At 36.1% G+C, this 22,878-nt stretch overlaps 1 protein-coding gene across 50 annotated transcripts in view; it reads left to right on the top strand.

Annotated features, from left to right (window-relative positions):
- The window catches only part of bent (projectin protein bent), a 206,019-nt gene that overhangs the window by 47,900 nt on the left and 135,241 nt on the right, over positions 1-22,878 (top strand). For 48 of the 50 annotated variants that reach the window (XM_067132002.1, XM_067132011.1, XM_067132301.1 and 45 more), the window contains 13 exons: positions 1,722-1,863; positions 8,990-9,146; positions 9,962-10,174; positions 10,760-10,889; positions 11,850-12,021; positions 13,806-13,897; positions 14,540-14,674; positions 15,532-15,843; positions 17,170-17,260; positions 17,644-17,804; positions 18,520-18,663; positions 19,301-19,315; positions 21,394-22,173. In XM_067132002.1, the coding sequence (XP_066988103.1) occupies positions 1,722-1,863; positions 8,990-9,146; positions 9,962-10,174; positions 10,760-10,889; positions 11,850-12,021; positions 13,806-13,897; positions 14,540-14,674; positions 15,532-15,843; positions 17,170-17,260; positions 17,644-17,804; positions 18,520-18,663; positions 19,301-19,315; positions 21,394-22,173 (2,544 nt within the window). The remainder of the gene's footprint in view (positions 1-1,721; positions 1,864-8,989; positions 9,147-9,961; positions 10,175-10,759; positions 10,890-11,849; positions 12,022-13,805; positions 13,898-14,539; positions 14,675-15,531; positions 15,844-17,169; positions 17,261-17,643; positions 17,805-18,519; positions 18,664-19,300; positions 19,316-21,393; positions 22,174-22,878) is intronic. The other 2 variants (XM_067132017.1, XM_067132314.1) reach the window with 2 other exon arrangements.

The following is a 22,878-nucleotide window of genomic DNA, read 5'->3' as shown; positions in this document are numbered from 1 at the left end:
GAAGTTCAAGCGAAAATGCAATGCATTACTACCCTAATAATACTGTACTTGCATTTTAATACATTTTTATATATTTATCTGTTTATTAATTTATTTATTCTTTTTAATAAGTGGGATCTCTTTCTGTATTTCCCGTTACTTCTCTTACTTCTTTTTAACGAACACCGTAAATTCTTTGGAAGCCTGAATTTCAGTTCAGTGGCCCCTGTGGGCTTGTTCCATATGAGTAGGTTTTATCTACTGAATAATAATAATAATAATAATAATAATAATAATAATAATAATAATAATAATAATAATAATAATAATAATAATAATAATAAGAGATGTTTGGCCGTTAGTGCCCTGCTACGGATAGTATATATGATAATAATTGTAAACAGAAAAACTTGTGCAGTGGATATTATCAAGACAAGTAAAACGATTCCCCAAATTATTATCATAGAGGTAGTGTACCAGTAACTGCAAACGACAACAAGCTTATTAAGGAAACTGAAAAACTGATTTAAAAGATTTTTGTTTCATAATATAGATAATCATGAGTTTTTGTTCATATATTCAATACTGAATTATAATTAAAATATTCAGGCAGAAAAATGAATGTTTGTTGGTATCCCTGATATACATACATATATAATGCACACGCACACATATACAAACACACATATATATAATATATATATTATATATATACATAATATATATATATATATATATATATATATATATATATATATATATATATATATATATATATATATATATATATATATATGTTATATTCAGTGTAACTGATTACAGTAAAATTCCAGCCAGCAAATCTTAACAAATTTGACCAATGAACATAATGATGATCTTGATTGCTGTTGAACTAGATCCATAAGCGAAGAATTTCCTGAGAATTGGCCTCCTAGTGATGCAGATGATCTTGGTAACGATGGAGAAATAGAGAGGTGGGGAGAGAGAGAGAGACAGAGAGACTTACTTAGAGTGGGAACAACTCACACGCTAAATATACCCCGCCAGCGATGACCCATGAGTCTGTTAAAATTAGGTTACTTGGCTCTCTCTCTCTCTCTCTCTCTCTCTCTCTCTCTCTCTCTCTCTCATTTACTGCAAATGAAAATAATTCATCGTTGTGGACAAGTGACATTTAACCTAAAGAATACAAAACGAGGGAACCAGTGGTCAGTGAAATCTTACAATTATTGTCCTGTTTAAGTTTATAAGAATAAATGAGAAGCCGCAAAGAAAAAAAGATTAGGGTCTGACCCGACAGAAGTTATATAGCCTTTATTCTTAGCTGTAACGTTGATGCACTGAAAAGTTTTGAAAAGACTAGGCGAAAGCCTGCCCAGGTAAAAGTCTTAGTTACAGTGGTACTTAGGTTCCAGTTTCTTTTATGGTCTTTGTTGTTTAGTTGGTAGCGTCCTTGCCTTTCAGTTGAAAGAATTGGGATCAATCCCGTGTGAGTCACGAATTTATATATATATATATATATATATATATATATATATATATATATATATATATATATATATATATATATATATATATATTATATATATATATATATATATATAAAAATAGATAATTTTTACATATACATATTTAAATAAACAACACACACACATATATATATATGCACTAACACACATGCATATATATATCATCTCTTCATGACGTCACCTCCATTAACTCTCCCTCCTCTGTCTTTCCAGGTGTCTATAGAAAAAGATGAGAAATATTTCTTCATCACGTTATCATTGGCAAACGTCACAGTGCAAGATGCTGGCAAGTACAAAATTACAGCCAAGAACGAGCTCGGAGAGAGCAACGCCACCATTAGCCTTAACTTCGATAGTAAGTATAGGAAAGGCGCCTCTATAGATAGTGTCCTTAGGGTCCTTTTTCCTCCGGTAAGGCTGAGTGTATTTTCACCGATGACGTAATCTTTTCTCTTTTATACAGGTTTAAATGACTTAGTTGGCAATTAGTTCGTATTACTAGTCTTACAACCTTTGTGGTATTTTTATAATGAAGATCCACAACATATATAACTTATTTTCACGTCAATAATCTTCAGCAATGAAAACTGAAGTGAATAATCCCTCATCTCTGAATACCACAAGGGTCTACAGTACTTAGCTCACTGCCGTTTTCTTTCAGGCATTCACAATGATATTAAAATAAACAAGACTTCGTTGACTTAGACTGAAACAAAAAGAAAACAGATTAGGAATATTTTGTCAGATTCTTCTTCTTCTTACGACACTTATTCCGCTTCATCCGTATTGCATTTTCACTCTTCGTCACTTTTTTCTGCCTCTTGAAATGAAGAGGTTATAGAAGTCAGGGAAAACAGGAGCTGGAAGAGAATTCCTCATCTTATCGGTATTAGAAGAAAGAAGATTAATGCTAGCTTAGTATTATTTCCTTATAAAACTGGCAACAGCGAGAGCGGTTATATCAGAAACACGGACAGACACGAAAAGTTTTAAAATAATTTTAAAACAATTCTGACAACATCGTTTTAGCCAATTGAAGTATGATGTGGGTACACCAAGGAACGTAGATTAATAGCGATCGAAAATTGTACCATTTCGTGCTTTCCGTTTATAATCTGGGTAGAGTTTTGGATGAGCAAATTGACCTTTATGTTTATCTTTAATATGAGCCAGTATTAGCAACTTATCCTCAGAAATCCGCATTAAAAATGTTTCGTCGTTGGTTGTCGAATTAATGAACTTCCAAACATTCCGCATAACAATATCTCACTGTTAAATGTCAAATTTGTAAACTTCCTGGCGTAATAAGATGGTACCAGAAAGTGCTCAGTCAAAAGTTTTCTTTCGAGTTATGGATGAACAAAATTGACCTGAATTTTTCTTTTCAGTATGAACGAATTTTTCGCAGGTGCTGAACAATTATTGCAGCGTTCAGTGGTGAATGTATGAGTTTTCAAGCACGCATAAAAAACGATGGTAAAATAAATTACTTTATGGAAAATTGTTTTACGTAAGTCGTGTCATAATATCGGAGGCCTGATTTGATGATCAGGTTATAATTACTACTGTTAAAAATGTCGCATAATTAAATAATCTCAGAAAGATATCATCTATCATTTCTCATCTATTCATCTACAGACTAACGAAGATAAAATAAGTATACTGTTGTCGCTCATTTCTTTTGCTCATTTTTTTCATTTAGGCTGTAGTATTTTGATCCTTTTTTTTACATTTTTTTAGTCAGTTTAAGACTTGATTATATTTTTTTTTTGGTTGGGGGGTCGTCTTGTACACTAGTTAACTTTTCCCCATAGGTTTCATCTAAAGAAGTTTCCTGGTTTTGTAGCTCTGTCTTTAATTCTCAAAAAAAAAAAAAAAAAATGTCCCCAACTTCAGAAAGTTTTCCGGATACAGTTACCAACTCTCAAACATCACGTGGGTACTCTAATTTTATTTTCATCAATTTCAGTAATCTTCCTCCCCCTTAGTTTGCCTTCTTTCTTAACGGGACACATGACGAAGTTTGTATTATAGAAACTAAAAAAAAAAAAATACTCAGTTTTGAGATGAATTTTTCAAAATATATTGATGAAAGTTGTTGAGTGATTTTGTAACCCCGTGTCTTAACTAGATATCTCTCTTAATCTCTCGTCCATACTTGAATCTCTCTCTAGTTAAGTATTAGGCCATTCAGGTTTAGCCCTTCTTTGGCACACTAAGTTCCTTGTTAAAAAACGGATAGTCAGTTTTCAAGCTTGGTTAGATTAAAGCATTGTACGTGATGTCTTCCATAATATTGCAGGAACTTTTGTCTGTCTTGGACAGTTTTCAGACCAGAATCTAATCTCTTTAGAGACAAGCGCTGATCCCTTGAACGTTGTAATAAGTCTCCAAACATGTAAGACATTTACTCTCAAATCTTGTTCATACTCAATTGAGACACCATTTGAAAGAAATAATGCCCATTTCCAGAGACCTATTTTACCAATAATTTTGCTACTGGCCCTTCTTGAGATCAAACACTCATTGGTGTCTTTTCATGAGAAGTACAACTTATTTCTATAGTAAGTCTCATCACTGATCCTGTGAGATTAAAGCTTCTACCACCGTAGTATAGGCAGATAGCTAGAATAACATCGTATGGAAAATAACTCAAAAACTTATACGCAAAAATACCATTAATGTACACCTACAGTCGTAATTTGCCATTTTTTTTTATATTTATAGGCTGAGATCTAAGGAACTTCCACACTTCAATAGTTTTGTTTTTCTGTGAAGAGACATAGGCCAAGTACAACTGTAGGTCATTCCCATGAGAATTGCTAAGATCGGCTGTTTTATCAAAATTACCTTGAATTCACCATTAATTTCACCTGTAATATCATTCCATTATACTCTTTTAAATGATGGTCCGATTAGCTTAAGTAATTCTATTATCTAAATTAAATTATAATTAAATACGTCAATTTACTTAATGTTTATCATGTTTGTGACTTGTACTGTCTGTGATATTTATCTTAAGCCATACAGTAACTTAATCACTAAAATTAAGGCTACGGTATTGATTAGGAAGAAATGTATTTCTCAGAAGTTTTTCACGTATGCTAAATTTCCTTAGAAGCCATAGAAATAAGAAGAGCCCCTATTGCCTTAATAAATTAAGGTATTTTTCGTAACTTTTTCATTAAAGTATTGCCATGTAACAAGTTTATGATTTAAAATGATTGATGTTTTCAAATACCTCATCAAATTATGAATTATCGTCATGTGAATCTTGAGACGGCAAAGGGATGATGTTAATTAACAATATTGTCTAAGCTATCTAGATTTAAGAACCTTCCGAGTTGAATGTTACGTTTCCTGCGTCTCGTTCTTACCCATCCTCAACCATCGAGCGATCATTCCTCTTATTGTCTTGCCAACAAGGGTTCTTGCTCTCTAAGCAAGGCTTTGTGGATTCTGAAGGTGAGGTACTCTGTCACTGGCCGGTGACAGCCACTGAGCTGTGCTTTAAATGAGGCATACGTGTTTGCTAAGGCAGGTCGCACGTTACCAAAAGCTGACCTTACATGCAATCGCCTTTTCAGACGTGCGTTCCCCATTTTGAAGCTGCTAAACAAGACGACTGTCCCAGACCAGTAATAAGATTGCTCCCTTGCGAGTACCCTTGTTCAGCGTCTGCTCCCAGAGTCAGACTTGTTTGAATGTGTGTCCCTTGTCACTTGTTTCCTCCTCCATCACGTCTCCGTTTTGTCCACGAGTACCTACCTGCTTGCGCTGATTTGCTTCTAGCTAAACTCGTTTTGATAACTTTGGAATGCATCTGGTTGCAGATGGCTGCGTTTTCTATAAGTTAAAGTCCCAAGTATTATTTGATGTTGAGATTCTGTTATTTCACACCCTTTCGTTATCAGTTTCATCATGTGTAGCAGGTATAAAATAGTTCTTAAGCACGAATCGTAATTAACACTAAACGAATATCGTTCAAGCAGCTATTTTGAGAGAAGACGCACTCCCAGCTCCTTGGCATGCATTCAGTAAGATGAGATGAGCAGAGTTTTGATTGGCTGAGAGTCCAAAACGAATATTTTCATTGGCTGCCTTCAGTACAGTACCAGCGAAGGATAGCGTACCACTCAAATTCTAAATTATATTGTACAAGATGATCTTGAGACGTCGAATTCGAGTATTACATGTAAAGGCAACATCGAGTTCACCAAAGAATTCGATATGAGCTTAAAACATCTTGTCTGCTTTGATTACTTGAGAAGTCGGAACAGGCACAAGTAACCTTGTAGGGAAGCCATGTTTGTGTGCATTAGACGTAAACACTGTGAGGGTACGTGGACATTGCAGTAAAACATGTCATAAACACATGTCGACAACTTTTCGTGTACATGTCATAAACTTGTCTGCAACACATTGCATACATATCACAAACACGTTGAATACAATTCTGCGACCAATTTATATTTCTAACCAGAGCTTCATACAAATATCCAACATTTGCCAAAGGTCGCTGACTTGTTTTCAACCTGTTTGTGATATGTGTGCGACAGATTGCCGACATGCTTATGGCATGTTTTCTTGTAGTGTGGACACATGCTAACATTAACATAAACCATTAACACGAGCTCTTTTAGGATACAGTGCCCTGTACATAAAACTGTATCACAGGCAAGGCATATTTTGAAGAATGGGCTACAACATTTAATACCAGGACTGTTCATTTGTTGTATAGTATAAAACTGCCTCACAGAGTTCCATAAAAACTACTTTCTGTCCGGTGTTCTCGATGTACCTCCTGTATGATGTCCTTTTACAGTTCGAGACCTGCACCCTCATTTATGGGAATTCCTTTTGCCTCATATTCAGATGAAGATTAAGTATCCACGTGAAGAAAGGTAATTTTTTATTACAGACATTCATCAGTAGTTAAAAAGAGCTCGTAATTCCATTATATGGTTATCATGGAAAGTCCTTTGGAAAAGAGCTTTGGGGCATTGATGATTTTTTTCCATGAATTAAGAAAATAGATAGAGAGGGACAGAGAAATTTTGCTGTGACTTTTCTTTATTTTCAAGCCATTTGGTCTTTGCAGTCGAAGCAGAAATTCCGATGATATATCGACAGTAATCTAATTACGAGTCGTCCTTTCGTAAGGTACCAATTTTCGTGCAATACCCTCAACTTTATCACTAACGATAGTTTCGTAATTTGGTAATGATGCTGTAGTCATATTAATTTTGTTATGAAGAGACCAAAATTGCTTCCCCCAGAATTCATAAGTGACACAAGGAATTAAGCCAGTTACCCCAATTGTGACGTCATAAACCCATTCAGTGACGTCACGGATCTTGACCAATCAGGAGGTACAAGAACACAGGCAGAAAGGTTAGTCTGTAACACACTAATGATTCGTTACATTGACTTAGACTGACTGATCTTCACAGTGACGTCATTGCGACTGGCAAGACTACTGGGACATCTTTATCAGCTTCTTTTATTATTATTATTATTATTATTATTATTATTATTATCATTATTATTATTATTGCTATTATTATTTTTTCTGCTTTAGATCTTTTTCTTTCAGAGGACTGCTACGGTTTCTAATATTTTGTTTTATTTAAAGAGGATTTGTTTTGTTACAGGTTTAAGAAACATATATATGTGTGTATACATATATGAATATGTATATACACACACACACACACACACACACACACATATATATATATATATATATATATATATATATATATATATATATATATATATATATATATATATATATATATATATATATATATATATATATATATATATATATATACATATATATATATTATATATATATATATATATATATATATATATATATATATATATATATATATATATACTAATATGTCTTATTAATTTTTTTGCCTTTATTTTGATCATCACATACTTAGATTTCTTATTTTAAAGCTTATCATTTTAATTTGTTGGCACCTTAATTATGTAAATATTTTTATCACCGACCAGCCAAAATTCTTTAACCATATCACATAAACATCGAAATGAATGTTCCTAACACAAAATGTAAGTTTATCACATGGCACATTCTTAAGAATGTGGAAGGTATTTATCAAGAATGGAATAATTTGCAAGTGTAACTGATATGTCTAAGGAATTCTGGTTATTTCTCTGTAATTAAATATTCTTAGCATTTTTTTCTCCTTTTTTGCTGGCTGTCCATTGCATTTCTGAAGTACAATATATTTATTTTCTCATCGGACAATTTTGTAACAGATTACGAGCACTCCTCTTATACTTCAAGTGCTCGATTAGTAAGAGTTGGAAGGGTACTGACCGTGTCATTCTTTTCTATATAAACTCAGGGCTTCTTATAGAATACTTCTTATCACAGCGTTACAAATATCATAGTGATGGCGCAATCTTATTTCTTTTACATATTGGTATAGTCACAAGTAATATTGAAAATAAATTTATTTTCAATGATCAGTTTTAAAGTAATATTAATTTCCTCCTTCTCAATAGTATCTTTCCTCGTGTAATATTGTCACAGTCCATAATAAATCCCTCTAATTTCATTCTTTTGCAAAGAATCAACAATATCTCAATCTTTCTACTTTCAGGTGTTATTTAAATTGACTTAAAAAGGTTACAGAAAATAAAAAATATGTAAAATTATTCTGGTCAGTTTACACGATCTAGTAATGATCCGCTAAATTCTATCTTTTCTAAGAAACCCAGTGTTACTTTACTGATATAAAAACTCAAAACATAAAATATAACTATTTCCATTCTATTGAATCCTGGGACAGTCAGCACCCTTCCTTCATCTACAGCTCTTCTTACAGTTATAAGCAATACTGTACTCTAGTATCTGGCTGTATTCTGACTCGCTCTAAAGCAATTGGCAATGTATTTAATTAATTTTGATATTAATTCTTTACTGTATTAGATAACATCTGGTGCAATCCAGCATGTAAACATCTTCATATCATCATTTTCATAACATTGTCTCTCTCTCTCTCTCTCTCTCTCTCTCTCTCTCTCTCTCTCTCTCTGTTAGTACTGTTGTCATTTCTTTTCTTGACAGCAAGTGGTACAGAAATAAATGTTGTACACATGCAAATTTACTTCTGTTTTAACCGCAAGTGCAGTTTGGGATCTTAGCCACTCTTGCGTCATAAACTGCCATCTCTCTCTCTCTCTCTCTCTCTCTCTCTCTCTCTCTCTCTCTCTCTCTCTCTCTCTCTCTCTCTCACCCTTCACCCAATTCATCAGAGAGCTTCATAATTCACCTGGCATCCTCTCCTGATTCGTGTGACTCGTCTAATGTGCGGTTCTTTTTACCACCTCCTTCCTCCTCTGCCCTCTACCTATCTGACAACTCTCCTCTACCTCTACCCCTCCTCCTCCCCCTCCCCCTCCGCTCGGTTCTCCACATCTCCCGTGACCTTGGTCAGGTTCCTTTATGATGCTCACAGGCGACGAAGAAGCGCCGGCAGGTGATGGAGTCAAACCGACGTTCACCGAGAGGCCCGTCATTCGACAGTCGGAAGATGGCTCCAGCGTCATCTTCTCGTGTCGCTGTGTTGGTAGCCCCAAACCTACAGTCCAATGGTGAGTGGAAGGCGTCCTCAGTTAATGCTGTGGGAATGTAGACTTTGGTGTTGGTTGGTTAATTTATTTGGTTTTGGGTTCTGGCATCGCTACGACTGTGGTCATGGGCCATGGAGCTTTGATGTTTTAAAAAAATTTAATGTTTCCTTGAGAATTCATTGAAGCTGGCAAATTTAAAAAAAAATGAATTGCCCAAAAATTAGGTGACGTACCTGACTGTTAGATGAATACCAAAACCCTGTTTGCAGTACAAAAAAGTGAAAATCTACGCCCAGTGTTAAAAAACTTAAGTGTAGTATAACAACACCCGGTAATGTTATTTAGCAAACGCCATGGCCCTTTAGCTAAAGTATGTAGTAAAATATTTTATCTGACTTTGTACATTACATGAAGTATCTTGCCACTAATCTGTTAGTTGCTGTTGCAGAATTATTGTGGAGAAACGTACTATATTGTGCTGCATATGTTATAATTAGAATTTATCATTATATTGTATATATATATATATATATATATATATATATATATATATATATATATATATATATATATATATATATATATATATACATAACCATATATATCCTGTGGTAATGTGTTATGATCATATATATATATATATATATATATATATATATATATATATATATATATATATATATATATATATATATATATATATATATATGTGTGTGTGTGTGTGTGTGTGTGTGTGTGTGTGTTTGTGTGTGACTGAGTATGTGTAAAATCACAGAACCTACTCCTTGTACGCAATCTTTTTCCGGCCATACCTAAACGCCTCCTCTGCATTCCAGGGAATTCAAGGGGAAGAAAATCAGCGAAGGAGGGCGATACAAAATGAAGATGGATCCCGACGGCAAGATCTACCACCTCGTCATCTTAGAGGTCGTCAAGGTGTCGAGTGCCGACGAGGGCGAATACAAGGCCATCGCCAGCAACAAGTTCGGCGAGGGCATCGCCACCATCAATCTGTCCTTCGAAGGGAAGACCGCTTCTGATAAACCAAAGTAAGTTATGGAACTTTCCTGAGTTACTTTTTGTTGAAGTTATTGTCGTCTTCTGCCGAATTACTTATCTTGGGTATAAAACTATGTCTGCAGTAGTATACGTATAAAACTATGTCTACAGTAGTATACGATGGGTAAGATATAGGGCAGAATTCGTTTTTTCAGAGTGTAATGTTGTTTTGAAGTGTACTGTTGTTGTTTTGACTGATACATGAAAAAAATTCGTTTCCCTCACATAATGCTGTTAAAGTAATAAATGCTTGATAAGATAAAAGGAAAAATTATCCAGATTTTCACGTATAGTTAAAATAGAAGGAAAAACTATTTAGTCTCCAATTGCAGGCAGTAAATGCATGAACAAATAATAAATAGCTTGATCAACCATTACTGATAATGGTGTACGTGTTACTTGGCCACCTCAGCAGCATCGAATGTTTGCCAGTGTCCCTCTTACAAACCAGCTTTTGGACAGATATATGAAATGAGACTTACGGGTAATATTTAACTAAGCCTAAAGATTTTGAGATTTGTATGACATTTAATGGATTAGTATTTTCATTCATTTATTCCCAATTCCTTCTTTAGGATCCCCGACGGCAAGGCTCCTCGCTTCCCAAAGAAACCTGAGATCCGACAGGAAGGCGACAAGCTGGTCATGGAGTGTCTCCTCGAAGCCAACCCAGAACCAGAAGTGACCTGGTTCAAGGGAAATCAGGTCAGTTCAGGCTTTGTTATTTGATGGTGAATTGATTCTTTAGCGAGTGCGAGGTTGTGAGGGGGAAAATGACAGGAGCCTGAGAGAGAGAGAGAGAGAGAGAGAGAGAGAGAGAGAGAGAGAGAGAGAGAGAGAGAGAGAGAGAGAGCCTTTAAGCTATAAATTTCAGGTCTTGAATATCTTGAATAACACCAAGGACAGGACAGAGAGAGAGAGAGAGAGAGAGAGAGAGAGAGAGAGAGAGAGAGAGAGAGAGAGAGAACCTTTAAACCATAAATTTCAGGTCTTGCATGTCTTAAATAATACCAAGGACAGAGAGAGAGAGAGAGAGAGAGAGAGATAAGATCGGGCTACAGAGATAACAGTTTAAGGGGCTGTCGTAGATGGTAACATTTTGGTGTGTTTATGAGTTTAGATGTAACTGGGATCTGCCAGCCGAGTGATGGTACATGGAAATGGTCATTATTTTTTCCATTATATTTGTATCACTGTAACAATACCCGTACATATATCATAGAGGCTATCTTTTTTAGATATACATTGTACGAAGGCTTTCGAATCTTTGTTTTTCATTAAATTTTTGTCAAAATTTCTTTCCTAATGACTGGCAAGAAAATGAAAATTAGTTTTTTCTCTCACTGATTTTAACGTTCAACTTTTCTTGGAGCTTGTATTGTAGCAAACTGTTTTTGTCTGTGATTGAGTTTTTATCTGTTGCTATAATTTATGGACATATTTTTGTTTTATTATGGCCGCCTTTTTTATCTGTTGCTATAATTTATGGACATATTTTTGTTTTATTATGGCCGCCTTCTGTAGCTGAAAATAAAACAATTATTTAGAATCAGTTGGGAAAGACTTTGCTTTGATGTAAAAATAAAAGAATTATTTAGGCTGGGAAAGGCTTTCCTTTGATGCATTACCTGCTTTTAATGCTTTCAATGTCTTCTTCTGCCGCAGATGGTCCAAGAACAGGGCCGCATCTCCATGTACAAGAAGATCTGCGGAAGAGACCAGTACGTCGTCTCAGTTACCATCACAGGTCCCACCGCCGAAGACGGAGGGCAGTGGAGAGTAAATGCTTTCAATCCATTCGGTGACTCCAACGCCAACATCGCTCTCAATTTCGAGAGTAAGTTTCTTTTTTTTTTACGTGCCAGTGCAGTCAAACATACGCTCATACACACGCGCATACACAAACACAAACGCGCGCTCATAATTACATAAACTGCATAAAGAAGGGGAGTGACCAATACCTACAGAATGCAAACAAAGAATTTAAGTCTGTATGTATGCCCTTCTTGTCATCACACACACACTCGCGCGCGCGCATATTTACATAAACTGCATAAAGAAGGGGAGTGACAAATTCCTGCATTGTGAAAACATGTAACTTACGTCTTTCAGTTAACATGTCTTGTAAGAACTATGAGAACTCCTTAGAATAAAAAATTAATTCTTCAGAATACTAAAGCTTTTAATATTATTCTTTTAATGTTGGTAATGGATTCACATTTATCCTTAGAGGCAGGAGCTCTCATAAAAATTGATATAAATATTTTAGAATGTACTCTTTAATATTTCTTTCTCGCTTGATTAGATTTAGGTCAAAATTATTTGGAAAAATGTTGTTGTTGATAATGGATTGATCTTTAGCAAAATAAATAAGGGTAATTAGTATACCTGTCTGTCTATCGATATCTATCTATTTATCCATCTATCTATCATTCAATGAATATTTAGTATAAATATTTCAAAATTTACCATTTCATACATTTTTTGATGACTAGATCTCATGTCTGTTATCTGTCTGGAGAAGTAATCCTTAGGTCCTCTTTCATCTCTCTAAAGAAATATTCAAAGCTCATTTTCTTATCTTTCTAAAGAAGTATTCCTGACGCCTTCTCTTATCTCTCTGAAGAAGTATTTCTAACGCCTTCTCTTATCTCTCTGAAGAAGTATTCCTGACGCCTTTTCTTATCTCTCTGAAGAAGTTTTCCTAACGCCTTCTCTTATCTCTCTGAAGAAGTATTCCTGACGCCTTTTCTTATCTCTCTGAAGAAGTTTTCCTAACGCCTCCTCTTATCTCTTTGAAGAAGTATTCCTGGCGCATTCTCTTATCTCTCTGAAGAAGTTTTCCTAACGCCTTCTCTTACCTCTGAAGAAGCATTCGTAACGTCTTCTCTTATCTCTCTGAAGTATTCCTAACGCCTCCTCTTATCTCTGGAGAAGTATCCCTGGAAGAAGTATTCCGCCTCCTCTTATCTCTCTGAAGAAGTATTCTTTCTCTTATCTCTCTGAAGAAGTTTTCCTAACGCCTATCTCTCTGAAGAAGTATTCCTGGCGCATTCTCTTATCTCTCTGAAGAAGTATTCCTAACGCCTTCTCTTACCTCTGAAGAAGCATTCGTAACGTCTTCTCTTATCTCTCTGAAGTATTCCTAACGCCTCCTCTTATCTCTGGAGAAGTATCCCTATCGTCTTCTCTTATCTCTCTGAAGAAGTATTCCTAGCGCCTCCTCTTATCTCTCTGAAGAAGTATTCCTGACGCATTCTCTTATCTCTCTGAAGAAGTATTCCTAACGCCTTCTCTTATCTCTGAAGAAGTATTCCTAACGTTTTCTCTTATCTCTCTGAAGTATTCCTAACGCCTCCTCTTATCTCTGAAGAAGTATCCCTATCGCCTTCTCTTATCTCTCTGAAGAAGTATTCCTAACTCCTTCTCTTATCTCTCTGAAGAAGTATTCCTAACGCCTTCTCTTATCTCTCTGAATAAGTATTCCTAACGCCTTCTCTTATCTCTCAGAAGAAGTATTCCTGATACCTTCACTTATCTCTCTGAAGAAGCATTCCTAACGCCTTTTCTTATCTATCTGAAGAAGTATTCCTGACGCTTTCTTCTATGTTTGTTCCACAGAGGGCAAAGCTATCCCTGAGGGCTTTGCACCCACGTTCCTCGACAAACCTTCCATCATTCCCAACGAAACTGGCACAATGATCACCATGAAGGTAATTCTCTCTTTTCTTTTCTTTTTTATTTTTACACTGAAAGTTGTCCTTTATTTATCACTGGATGGTTAGGATGTATTTACTAGTAGTCAGTGTTTAAGTGTTATGAGTGAAAGTAACTTTTTTTGCTTTTGTAAGATTCTATGCTCTTCTGTGTAACTCTTCAAGTGGTGCATTATTATTATTATTATTATTATTATTATTATTATTATTATTATTATTATTACTGAGGGCGATAGCTGCATCAGCTGCATTTAATTTATATAGAATTTTCTCAGTCTTCCTGATACTGTTTTTTTCTGTAACCCTGAAAAATCAGTTATCAGAAAGATAGAGAAAACTCAATATACAATGAATGCAGCTGATGCAGCGGAATACTTCAATACTACACGTTTGAAAGAGGATCTACTACCTACATATTATTATTATTATTATTATTATTATTATTATTATTATTATTATTATTATTATTATTATTATTATTATTATAAAAGGATATTAGACTGCCCTAGTAGTGAATTAAAAGTCAGATGTTCTAGATCTTTCAGTACAGTGTTCCATGAAAACTAAAAGAAAACTTATGTGGAAGAATGAACCTTTCTAGATTTTATAAATAATTAAAAATTACTCGCCTTTCCGCAGGTCCGCTGTAAGGCAAAGCCCCAACCTACAGTCGAATGGTTCAAAGACGGCAAGAAACTCGAAGCTGCCAAGCGTCTGGTGATCAAAGAACACAAAGTCACGGCTGAGATGTTTGAATATTCCTGCATAGTGAAGGTAAGGCAGGCTCTATCCTCGCTACTTTTCCCAATGTTTTTACAGACCAGTTTATTATCACCGTCCATTTTCATATCCAGAGTGAATGTCACATTTTTGCCTGCGTGCATGTTCGTTTCGTCCCCGTGTGTGAACGACATTTGTGGTTGAATATATCAATGACTGTCCTTAAATTTTCATTGAGCAGAACTACAGACAGCTGTGGTGACTGGTTACCTCCGATTGTGACTCCATTATTTTTGCAGTGAATGTTTTAGTTCTTTTCTCTTGTGGTGCATTTGTCTAGGAGACCTTTGAAGTAAACTTTTCAGACGAGCCAGTTTTTAGCAAGATTTGAGGTCAAGAGTGAAACTTACTCTCCTAAGTACATTTGCTGCCAGATAAGTGCAATATCTATTCACGACCAGAGTTCTTGATATGACTCTTCTTTGTTACTCTCAATACAACTGTCTCTGAAGATTTGCTGTAATGTCCTTGTGAAAGCAAGAGCCTTTTTTCTTTTTATATGCATGCCCCAGAGAGCCCTGTTGCATTCAGTACACAAATATGGCCTGTTGTTCTGAATTTGTTCAGTACGTTTACCCTCCATGCCAGACATACAGTATGAACAGCTAGAGCCCCTGCATGCCCGATTTCTTCAAAAAGACTTCAAAAGAAATTCATATCTGCATCTTTCCATTTTAGTAAGGATAAGATGATTTAGTAAGTCATCTACAAATATATTTGTTCTGTTTTCCATGTAATCCTGTTCCTTTGTTCTGCCCATCACACACTGTACTTGCCCAGTGGGCGACCCCCATACTATACCCTCGTAAACTCATACCTCGACTTTGAGCTGACCCTCTTGCTGAAACCAGGATCCCTGTGGGTCTGACGCTGGTAAATACAAGTGCGTGGCCATGAACCAGTTCGGTGAAGCCACCGCCAACGTGAACCTCAACATCGAGGCTGACCCGGAGCCCACGGGTCAAGCGCCCGTCTTCATCGAGAAGCCGACCATCAAGTTCGAGGAGAAGGCTGGTCGCGTCTTGATGGAGGCCCTCGTCCGAGCTGATCCCGAGCCCACTTCCAAGTGGACGAAGGACGGCAAGGACCTCGATGCCTCGAGGGTGACTGCAACGGTGACGAGAGAGAAGGACGACCTGTATCGCATTCGCCTCGAGCTGAGGGTAAAGCCAGGCTACTCTTCTTCCTCCATCTTCGGCAGCAGAAGCATTAATACGATGTTGCCACTACCACTTCTGCTACTACTGCTACCATGTTACTTTTAATGCTACGCTCATATATTAGCCCTGGCTCTCAAAAAACTCATCTGCCACCACTCAACTGCTGCAGAGTCTGTCGTTATCGCTGCTGCTACTGCCTCTGCTGCTGCTGCTTCTGCTGTTGTGACAGAGACCCCACCTGTCACCTTCCAAAAGCAGAGCCACATTTGGCAGTTCTAGAAACTGCTTAGTGGAAAATCAGAACTTACTTGCTTGTCTAGAGAGCTTCTTTTATTATTTTTTTTATTTCCATTTCTTTTGATCTTATCTAACCTTTCATTTACACTTATCTTATTGTTCTTTTATTTATCATTTCAGCACAGTTACTCACAGAACGCTAATTCTACACAAAGGCTGGGTTCGGGAGATTTTTGATAAGTTCACAGTCAGATTACTATATCCCTTTTCTGATCTTGCTTTTCAAGACGAGAAGTCTTTCGGTAAACAAGTCAATTTGCTGTGTGTTACCGACTTCAAACTCTCATTAATTCAACAGACTTAACACGCCATTTATGCTGCCATAAATATATGTCTTAAGGTTTATTCTCGAACCCAGTCCTAGTCTTATAAACCAGCTGGTTTCTTCACTAAACATTTAGGCAACTCACAAGTCACTTACCAAATCTACAAGTGGCTTAGGCTTCCAGAAGGACTGTAGTTGAAATTGAACTCATTTTGTTCATGCAACCAGAAGTCATTTGTTCCTCTAGGGTGTTTGAGCCACGCGTATGAATTGGTCTAATTTCAGTTACATAGTTATCAGTATTTACATTAATTTTATATAGAATACGACAAAGCTGCATCACTTAACAGAGATATCTATGTTTAGATAGAGACAGATATCTTTAGTATAGAAAAACTGCAAACTAACAACACAAGTAAACATCCAGTATTTTAGATTTTGATATATACAGTAGCTAGCCTTCTCTAAGATAACATAGTAAACATTTTTACCAATATTATTAGCTCATTATACTTCAGATTTCTACGATACCTGTACTTTTTACAATTTCCTCAAAGCATTAAATGTTCATTCAACGAATCAACGAAACATCTGAATATATCTTGCCAAACACACCGGATCAGTTTTCCAGAGATTCTTGCAACTCTGTCCCTCTTTCTCTCACCTGCCGAAATGGGCATTGTAATTCCGTCGACCGGATGCTTCGGTTAAAATCGATTAGGGATTTGTCGTCAAAAAGTCTGATGGTCTCCTCCCACTTGTTACAGAAACCTCAGCCCACCGATGGCGGCGTTTACAAGTGCAACATTAAGAACGAATTCGGGGAACTGAACGCCAACCTCAATCTGAACATCGAGGGTAAGTTGCGATCGAAGCTGTCCTCAGCTGGTTTGTGAAATGTAGAGTAATGAGATGATGAAATAATGAGGTTTATGATTCTAGTTTATTTATTCAATATTACCTTCCTTTAATTCTTTGGTCAAATAGGGTCTAATCCTTATTGTGTGTTTTTTCATTATTATTATTCCCGTTTAGGATAATAGGAAGTACGTATCTGTCCCCACACTCCCCCTCCCAGAGAGCAAACATGAAACTTGAGAAACAAACCACAGTTATCGCAAAGTTACGAAAGTTTACCCCATTCAGTATTCAATTTGTTTCCCCTCTTCCTTCAGTGTACTAAATACGAATTTGCCTTTTTTGTTATTATGTGCCTCTAATAAAAACTGTGATTCCTGCAGTGGCTCCGACAATCAAGAAGCCTCCGAAGATTGTGTCAGTCTTCAACCGCAAAGTAGTGATGGAGTGTGTTGTGATGTCCACCTCGAAGCCAAGCTGCTCCTGGTTCAAAGACACCACCAAGGTTAAACTCGACACGAGGCACTGCATCAACGTCAATGAGGTAAGGTTTGGTGAGAGAGAGAGAGAGAGAGAGAGAGAGAGAGAGAGAGAGAGAGAGAGTTTATATATGTTTATGATTGTGCGTGTATACTACTGTGACCTCGTTCTGATATTACCGAATGCGGGTTCGAATCCTGCTGGGGAATTCAGAGTTTCCAAAGTTGGTTCTTCGTTTGGGGATCTTAGGCTTTGTAGTGGCAAACGTATTAAAAAAAATGGTGATGAAATCGAGAAGTTAAGAGGTCATTGTCGTATTGTAAATATATATATATATAATATATATATATATATATATATATATATATATATATATATATATATATATATATATATGTATATATATATATATAATATATATATATATGACTGTGAAATAGTTTCTGTTAAAACAGAATTCCATCAAATATAAGGAGCCCATAAAAATGCTAAAATGTAGAAAGTTAATGTTATATTTCAAGGACCAACTGCCTCTCTCTCACTGGCAAGAGAGAGACAGTTGGTCTCTGAAATATACCATTAACTTTCTACATTTTGGCATTTTTATGGGCTCCTTTATATATATATATATATATATATATATATATATATATATATATATATATATATATATATATATATATATATATATATATATATATATATATATATGTATGTGTGTATGCATATAAGCATCCATTACTCTCATCTTGGAAACTGATTTCGGATCTTGGTGGCAGGAATCCGAGGGCAAATACCTGGTGCAGATGGAAATGCTGAAGTGCGAGAAGTTTGACTGCGGTATGTACAAGCTCATCGCCAAGAACGAGAAGGGTGAAACCACTTCACAGACCGTCGAGCTGACGGAAGAAATGCTCGAGGAGGTAAGGAATATATTTTTTTGCCTCAATTACACGAAATAATTATAATTATTAATTACAAGAGAAGGCAAATAAAATAGACATACAAATTTGCTTTAGAAATAATTTAAAGCTCAGGATTTGTAGAGATGTTTAGGAAAATTATATAAATTACCAAAATTAATGGGAAATTCTTCTTTAAAGGTTAAAAGTTAAATAGATTTATCGCATTTTACGGAAAACACTAGGTAATTGTTATCTCTAAGTTATTGTAAATCAGTTTGGAATATGCAAGAGTCGAAGTGAACAATCAATGTAAAGCATGTTATGTAAAAAGGAAAAAATACCATGTTTATGCAAAACCTGGGGAAAGATTTTCAGAGTAGAAAATGTTGTTGGCAGTAGGTAAGTAAATTACTTTTGGGTACTTTTATTATGAAGGGATGAAGTGGTGTTGAGGAAGTGTTGAAATTTCATAATAGCAATATAGAGAAACCTCTCAGAGAAATGTCTGGACGCTCAGTCGCAAAAGAATGATCAAACACTATTGTTGTTGTCTTAGAGTTATGTGTCACCCGTTTTTGTTTGACTAATGCCTGTCTTCTGTTCCATCCCGTCTACTTCTCTACTTCGCAACTCCTGACATCCGGTCGAAATGTAGAAGAAAGTGGAAAAGGTAGGTCCTTGTTTGGAAGAACCAAAACACTCAATTCTGCTACTCTGGCGTAGTTTGTGAATGAATCCTCCCGAAGATAAAGAATCCCTTCCAGTAGATTTGCACCACAATTTACAAATAGTCGAGTTCCAGTCGTGCATTCCACCTTAGATGTGAAAGTCATCAAAAGTTCTTTGTAATATTTACTTCCCTTGGAGATACGTTATTTAGGTCGGTTCTTTGCTTGACTTTGTTTTAAGGCGTTTCTGGTTTTTATTTGAAAACGTGTCTTTTAAATAAATGTTCGTGTTTTTGAAGAACCTCCCATGGATTGGCAGGATTCTGTTACTTTATATTTTCTGTAAATAGTTTCTAAGCAAGGAACTGGCCCTATCTTTTGATGACGCATATTTCCTCAAAATTCGCAAAAAAATAGAGTAATTTAGACATGCTTCTAGTTTAAAGTATACAAGAAGGACTCGTAGTGTCACTTAGAAATATTAAAGGTCTATTGTATGCTAAGCATCTAAATGCCATGTTCTACATTTAAAACAAAAACCAGTCGTTTGTCATTGAATCTTTAGTTCCTTTCCTCATGAAAGTGGAAAATAATGATATTTTGCTACCTGAATACGTAAATATTTCAGCCAAATCTCCTTTTTGCATTATTTCTTTCGACCAGTCACCAAACTTAGTCAACTATTTATATTGCTAAATTCAGTGATAATGGAATATTTGCCCTGAATTGTTGCAGTTCTGAGACGAGACTTTTTCCATAAACTCTCTTAAAACTAAATTAAGTTTACCCACTAATTCCATTAAAAAATGAAAGCAACGAGCTAAAACAGAACTGAATACCACGCGATCTTGTTACGTGACACTATTTCTTATAGCAAGCATGCCAACCTTCCACCTTAGATACAACCAGATGCATTTATAAAAGGCATGTAGAGCGTAGTATAGTCACCACTTTTCTTTTTCTGGTGTATATATATATATATATATATATATATATATATATATATATATATATATATATATATATATATGTATCAGAATGTATCAGAATACTTTGGAACTGTAATTTGGTCTGTTTATTTGCTGAGCATTACAAGAGATAATCAAAACGTATATTGTTTATACTGTTTATATATGCCACATGTTTTTGTCATCACCTCCATTACCCAAGGAACGAAAGTCCATTGTGGACCTAAAGGTTCATATTACCACCAGAGAACGTTTATTTACTTCAGTAATTTTTTCAAGAATTTTTGAGTGAAGCATCGACATAAAACAGTGGCATCCTTTTGTATTTAAGGCATGACGTCATCGATCAGATTCTTGATTTGAGACATGGTTTTAAGCGTTTGGTTACGGTAGTTGACAACCTTCCCCTCCCACCCCACCCCCAACCCCTTCCCCTAGAGGCCCAAACCCTTTTATGATTATGAACTGACCATCTCCCGAGACACGTACCTTCAGTATTCCTTTGTAAGCAGCTGTCCATCTAGACGGAGTGACACTGGATAGGAACCTCCAACCAGACCCCTCCAACACCCAGACACAGATTACTCGAGAATTGACCAAGGATGATTTTACAGCACATTACATATGGTCCAATAAACTTTTACTGTGATCACTATAGACAGCGGGAGATGGCTTTTAACTATCTGAAAGAGGACTCCTGAACTTGTTAATAGGAATTCGAAGTGTTGACATATCAGATCTAAAATCTACTATGTTTGTTGATTTAATGTGAAGGTTATTCTTTGAATATGTTGGCATTTATTTTTGTTATAAATCCTAATGCTGGACTTTTTTGTCTCTTCATATGAAATTGAATGCAAGCTCTAATGAGGTTGTTCTTGCAATAAATTCTGGAGACAGGCATTATGAAGTTCTCAAATGATATTGTATATCAGATCTGGAGAATTTATTGATTTTATTATAAAACGAGCTAATTCTGACCAGTAACCTCAAGCATTAATTGAAGATAAGGTATCACAAGGCGTCTTATATCGTAGTTAAAAGCCATCTCTTGCATACCCATATATGTACAAAGAATCACATTTACAAAAAAAAATAAACCACACGCACAGGAGGAAGAGGAAGAAGAAGAGGAAGAGGAGGAAGAAGAAGAAGAAGAGGAAGAAGCAGAAAGTGACGACACTGTAGTCATGGAAGACGAAGTTAAAGAGGAAGAAGAAATACATAAGAAACCGGAGAAGAAGAAACAAGAGGTAGAAGAGGAAGAGGAGGAAACTATAGAAGAGACGGATGTGACAATGGAGGAAGAAGTCACGGAAACGGAGGAGAAAGTCAAGAAGAAGAAGAAACAGGAAGAGGAGAAGCCTAAGAAGGACGAAAAGAAGAAAGAGGAAGAAAAGAAGAAAGAGGAGGAAAAGAAGAAACCAGAGGAGAAGAAGAAGGAAGAAGAGAAGAAGAAAATAGAAGAAAAGAAGAAGGAAGAAGAAAAGAAGAAACCCGAGGAAAAGAAGGAGGAGAAGAAGAAGCCAGAGGAGAAGAAGAAGGAGGAAGAGAAGAAGAAACCAGAGGATAAGAAGAAGGAGGAAGAGAAGAAACCAGAGGAAAAGAAGAAGATAGAAGAGAAGAAACCAGAAGAGAAGAAGAAACCAGAGGAGAAGAAGAAGGAAGAAGAGAAGAAACCAGAAGAGAAAAAGAAGCCAGAGGAGAAGAAGAAGGAAGACTCCAAACCAAAGGAAGATGAGAAGAAAAAACCCGAGGAGAAGAAGAAGGAAGAACCGAAAGCGAAAGTAGAGGAGAAGAAGAAAGCTCCCGAGGAGAAGAAAGAGGAGAAAGCGCCCAGCCGAAAGCCCTCGGTGAAGAAAGAGGCGGAGGAAACCAAGACACAGAAGAAGGTGGGGCCGGGAGATGATACGAAAGCCCACACGTGTTCAGCAGCGCCAGCGCCACCTTTCGTTTTCGCTCTCTTAGTTGCATCTCTCATTTCTTTTCAGTCTGTTTATTTTCCGTTTCTTCCAAAAGAGAGAAAAAAGAGGAGGAGGAGGAGGAGGAGGAGATGATGATGATGATAATGATGAGGAAGAACGTTTTCTTCGCTTGTTTTCGTTTGTTATCGATTCAGTCGAAATAACGTCTTTTTTTTTCTTTTATATTAAATTGCGTTCTGTCTTCTGTTTTGAGTTTTGGTCTTCATCACATTCCGCTGCGATAAAAATATGATCTTCACATAACGAAACTTCTGCTGTTAGTGCTACTTCTGCTGCTGCTGCTGCTCCTGCTATTTCTACTGTGTCCAACTCGGAGCTGTCTACAGCGACCATTTCTGTCCCCCAAAGAATATCACTCTCACAGAAGCTTTCTGTCTGCCTACTTATGCATCCTCCAGCCACACTGTCACTGATTCACTTATATTCTCACACGTGCTTCCACATTGCCATCTTTATATATCTATATATATATTTATATATCTATATATATTTATATCTCTGCACCATTCCAGCCAAATGTTAGCCTTCACTCTATCCAATTAACATAATTTTTTCCAGAGCCCTAACACTAATACTGTACAAACAATTTAAAATTTATTGTTACAGTCACTG

Source organism: Macrobrachium rosenbergii, chromosome 3 (genome assembly GCF_040412425.1).
Source record: "Macrobrachium rosenbergii isolate ZJJX-2024 chromosome 3, ASM4041242v1, whole genome shotgun sequence".
Taxonomy (NCBI): domain Eukaryota; kingdom Metazoa; phylum Arthropoda; class Malacostraca; order Decapoda; family Palaemonidae; genus Macrobrachium; species Macrobrachium rosenbergii.
The sequence above is the reverse complement of the archived record's forward strand: the minus strand, read 5'-3'. Positions and strand labels throughout refer to the sequence as shown.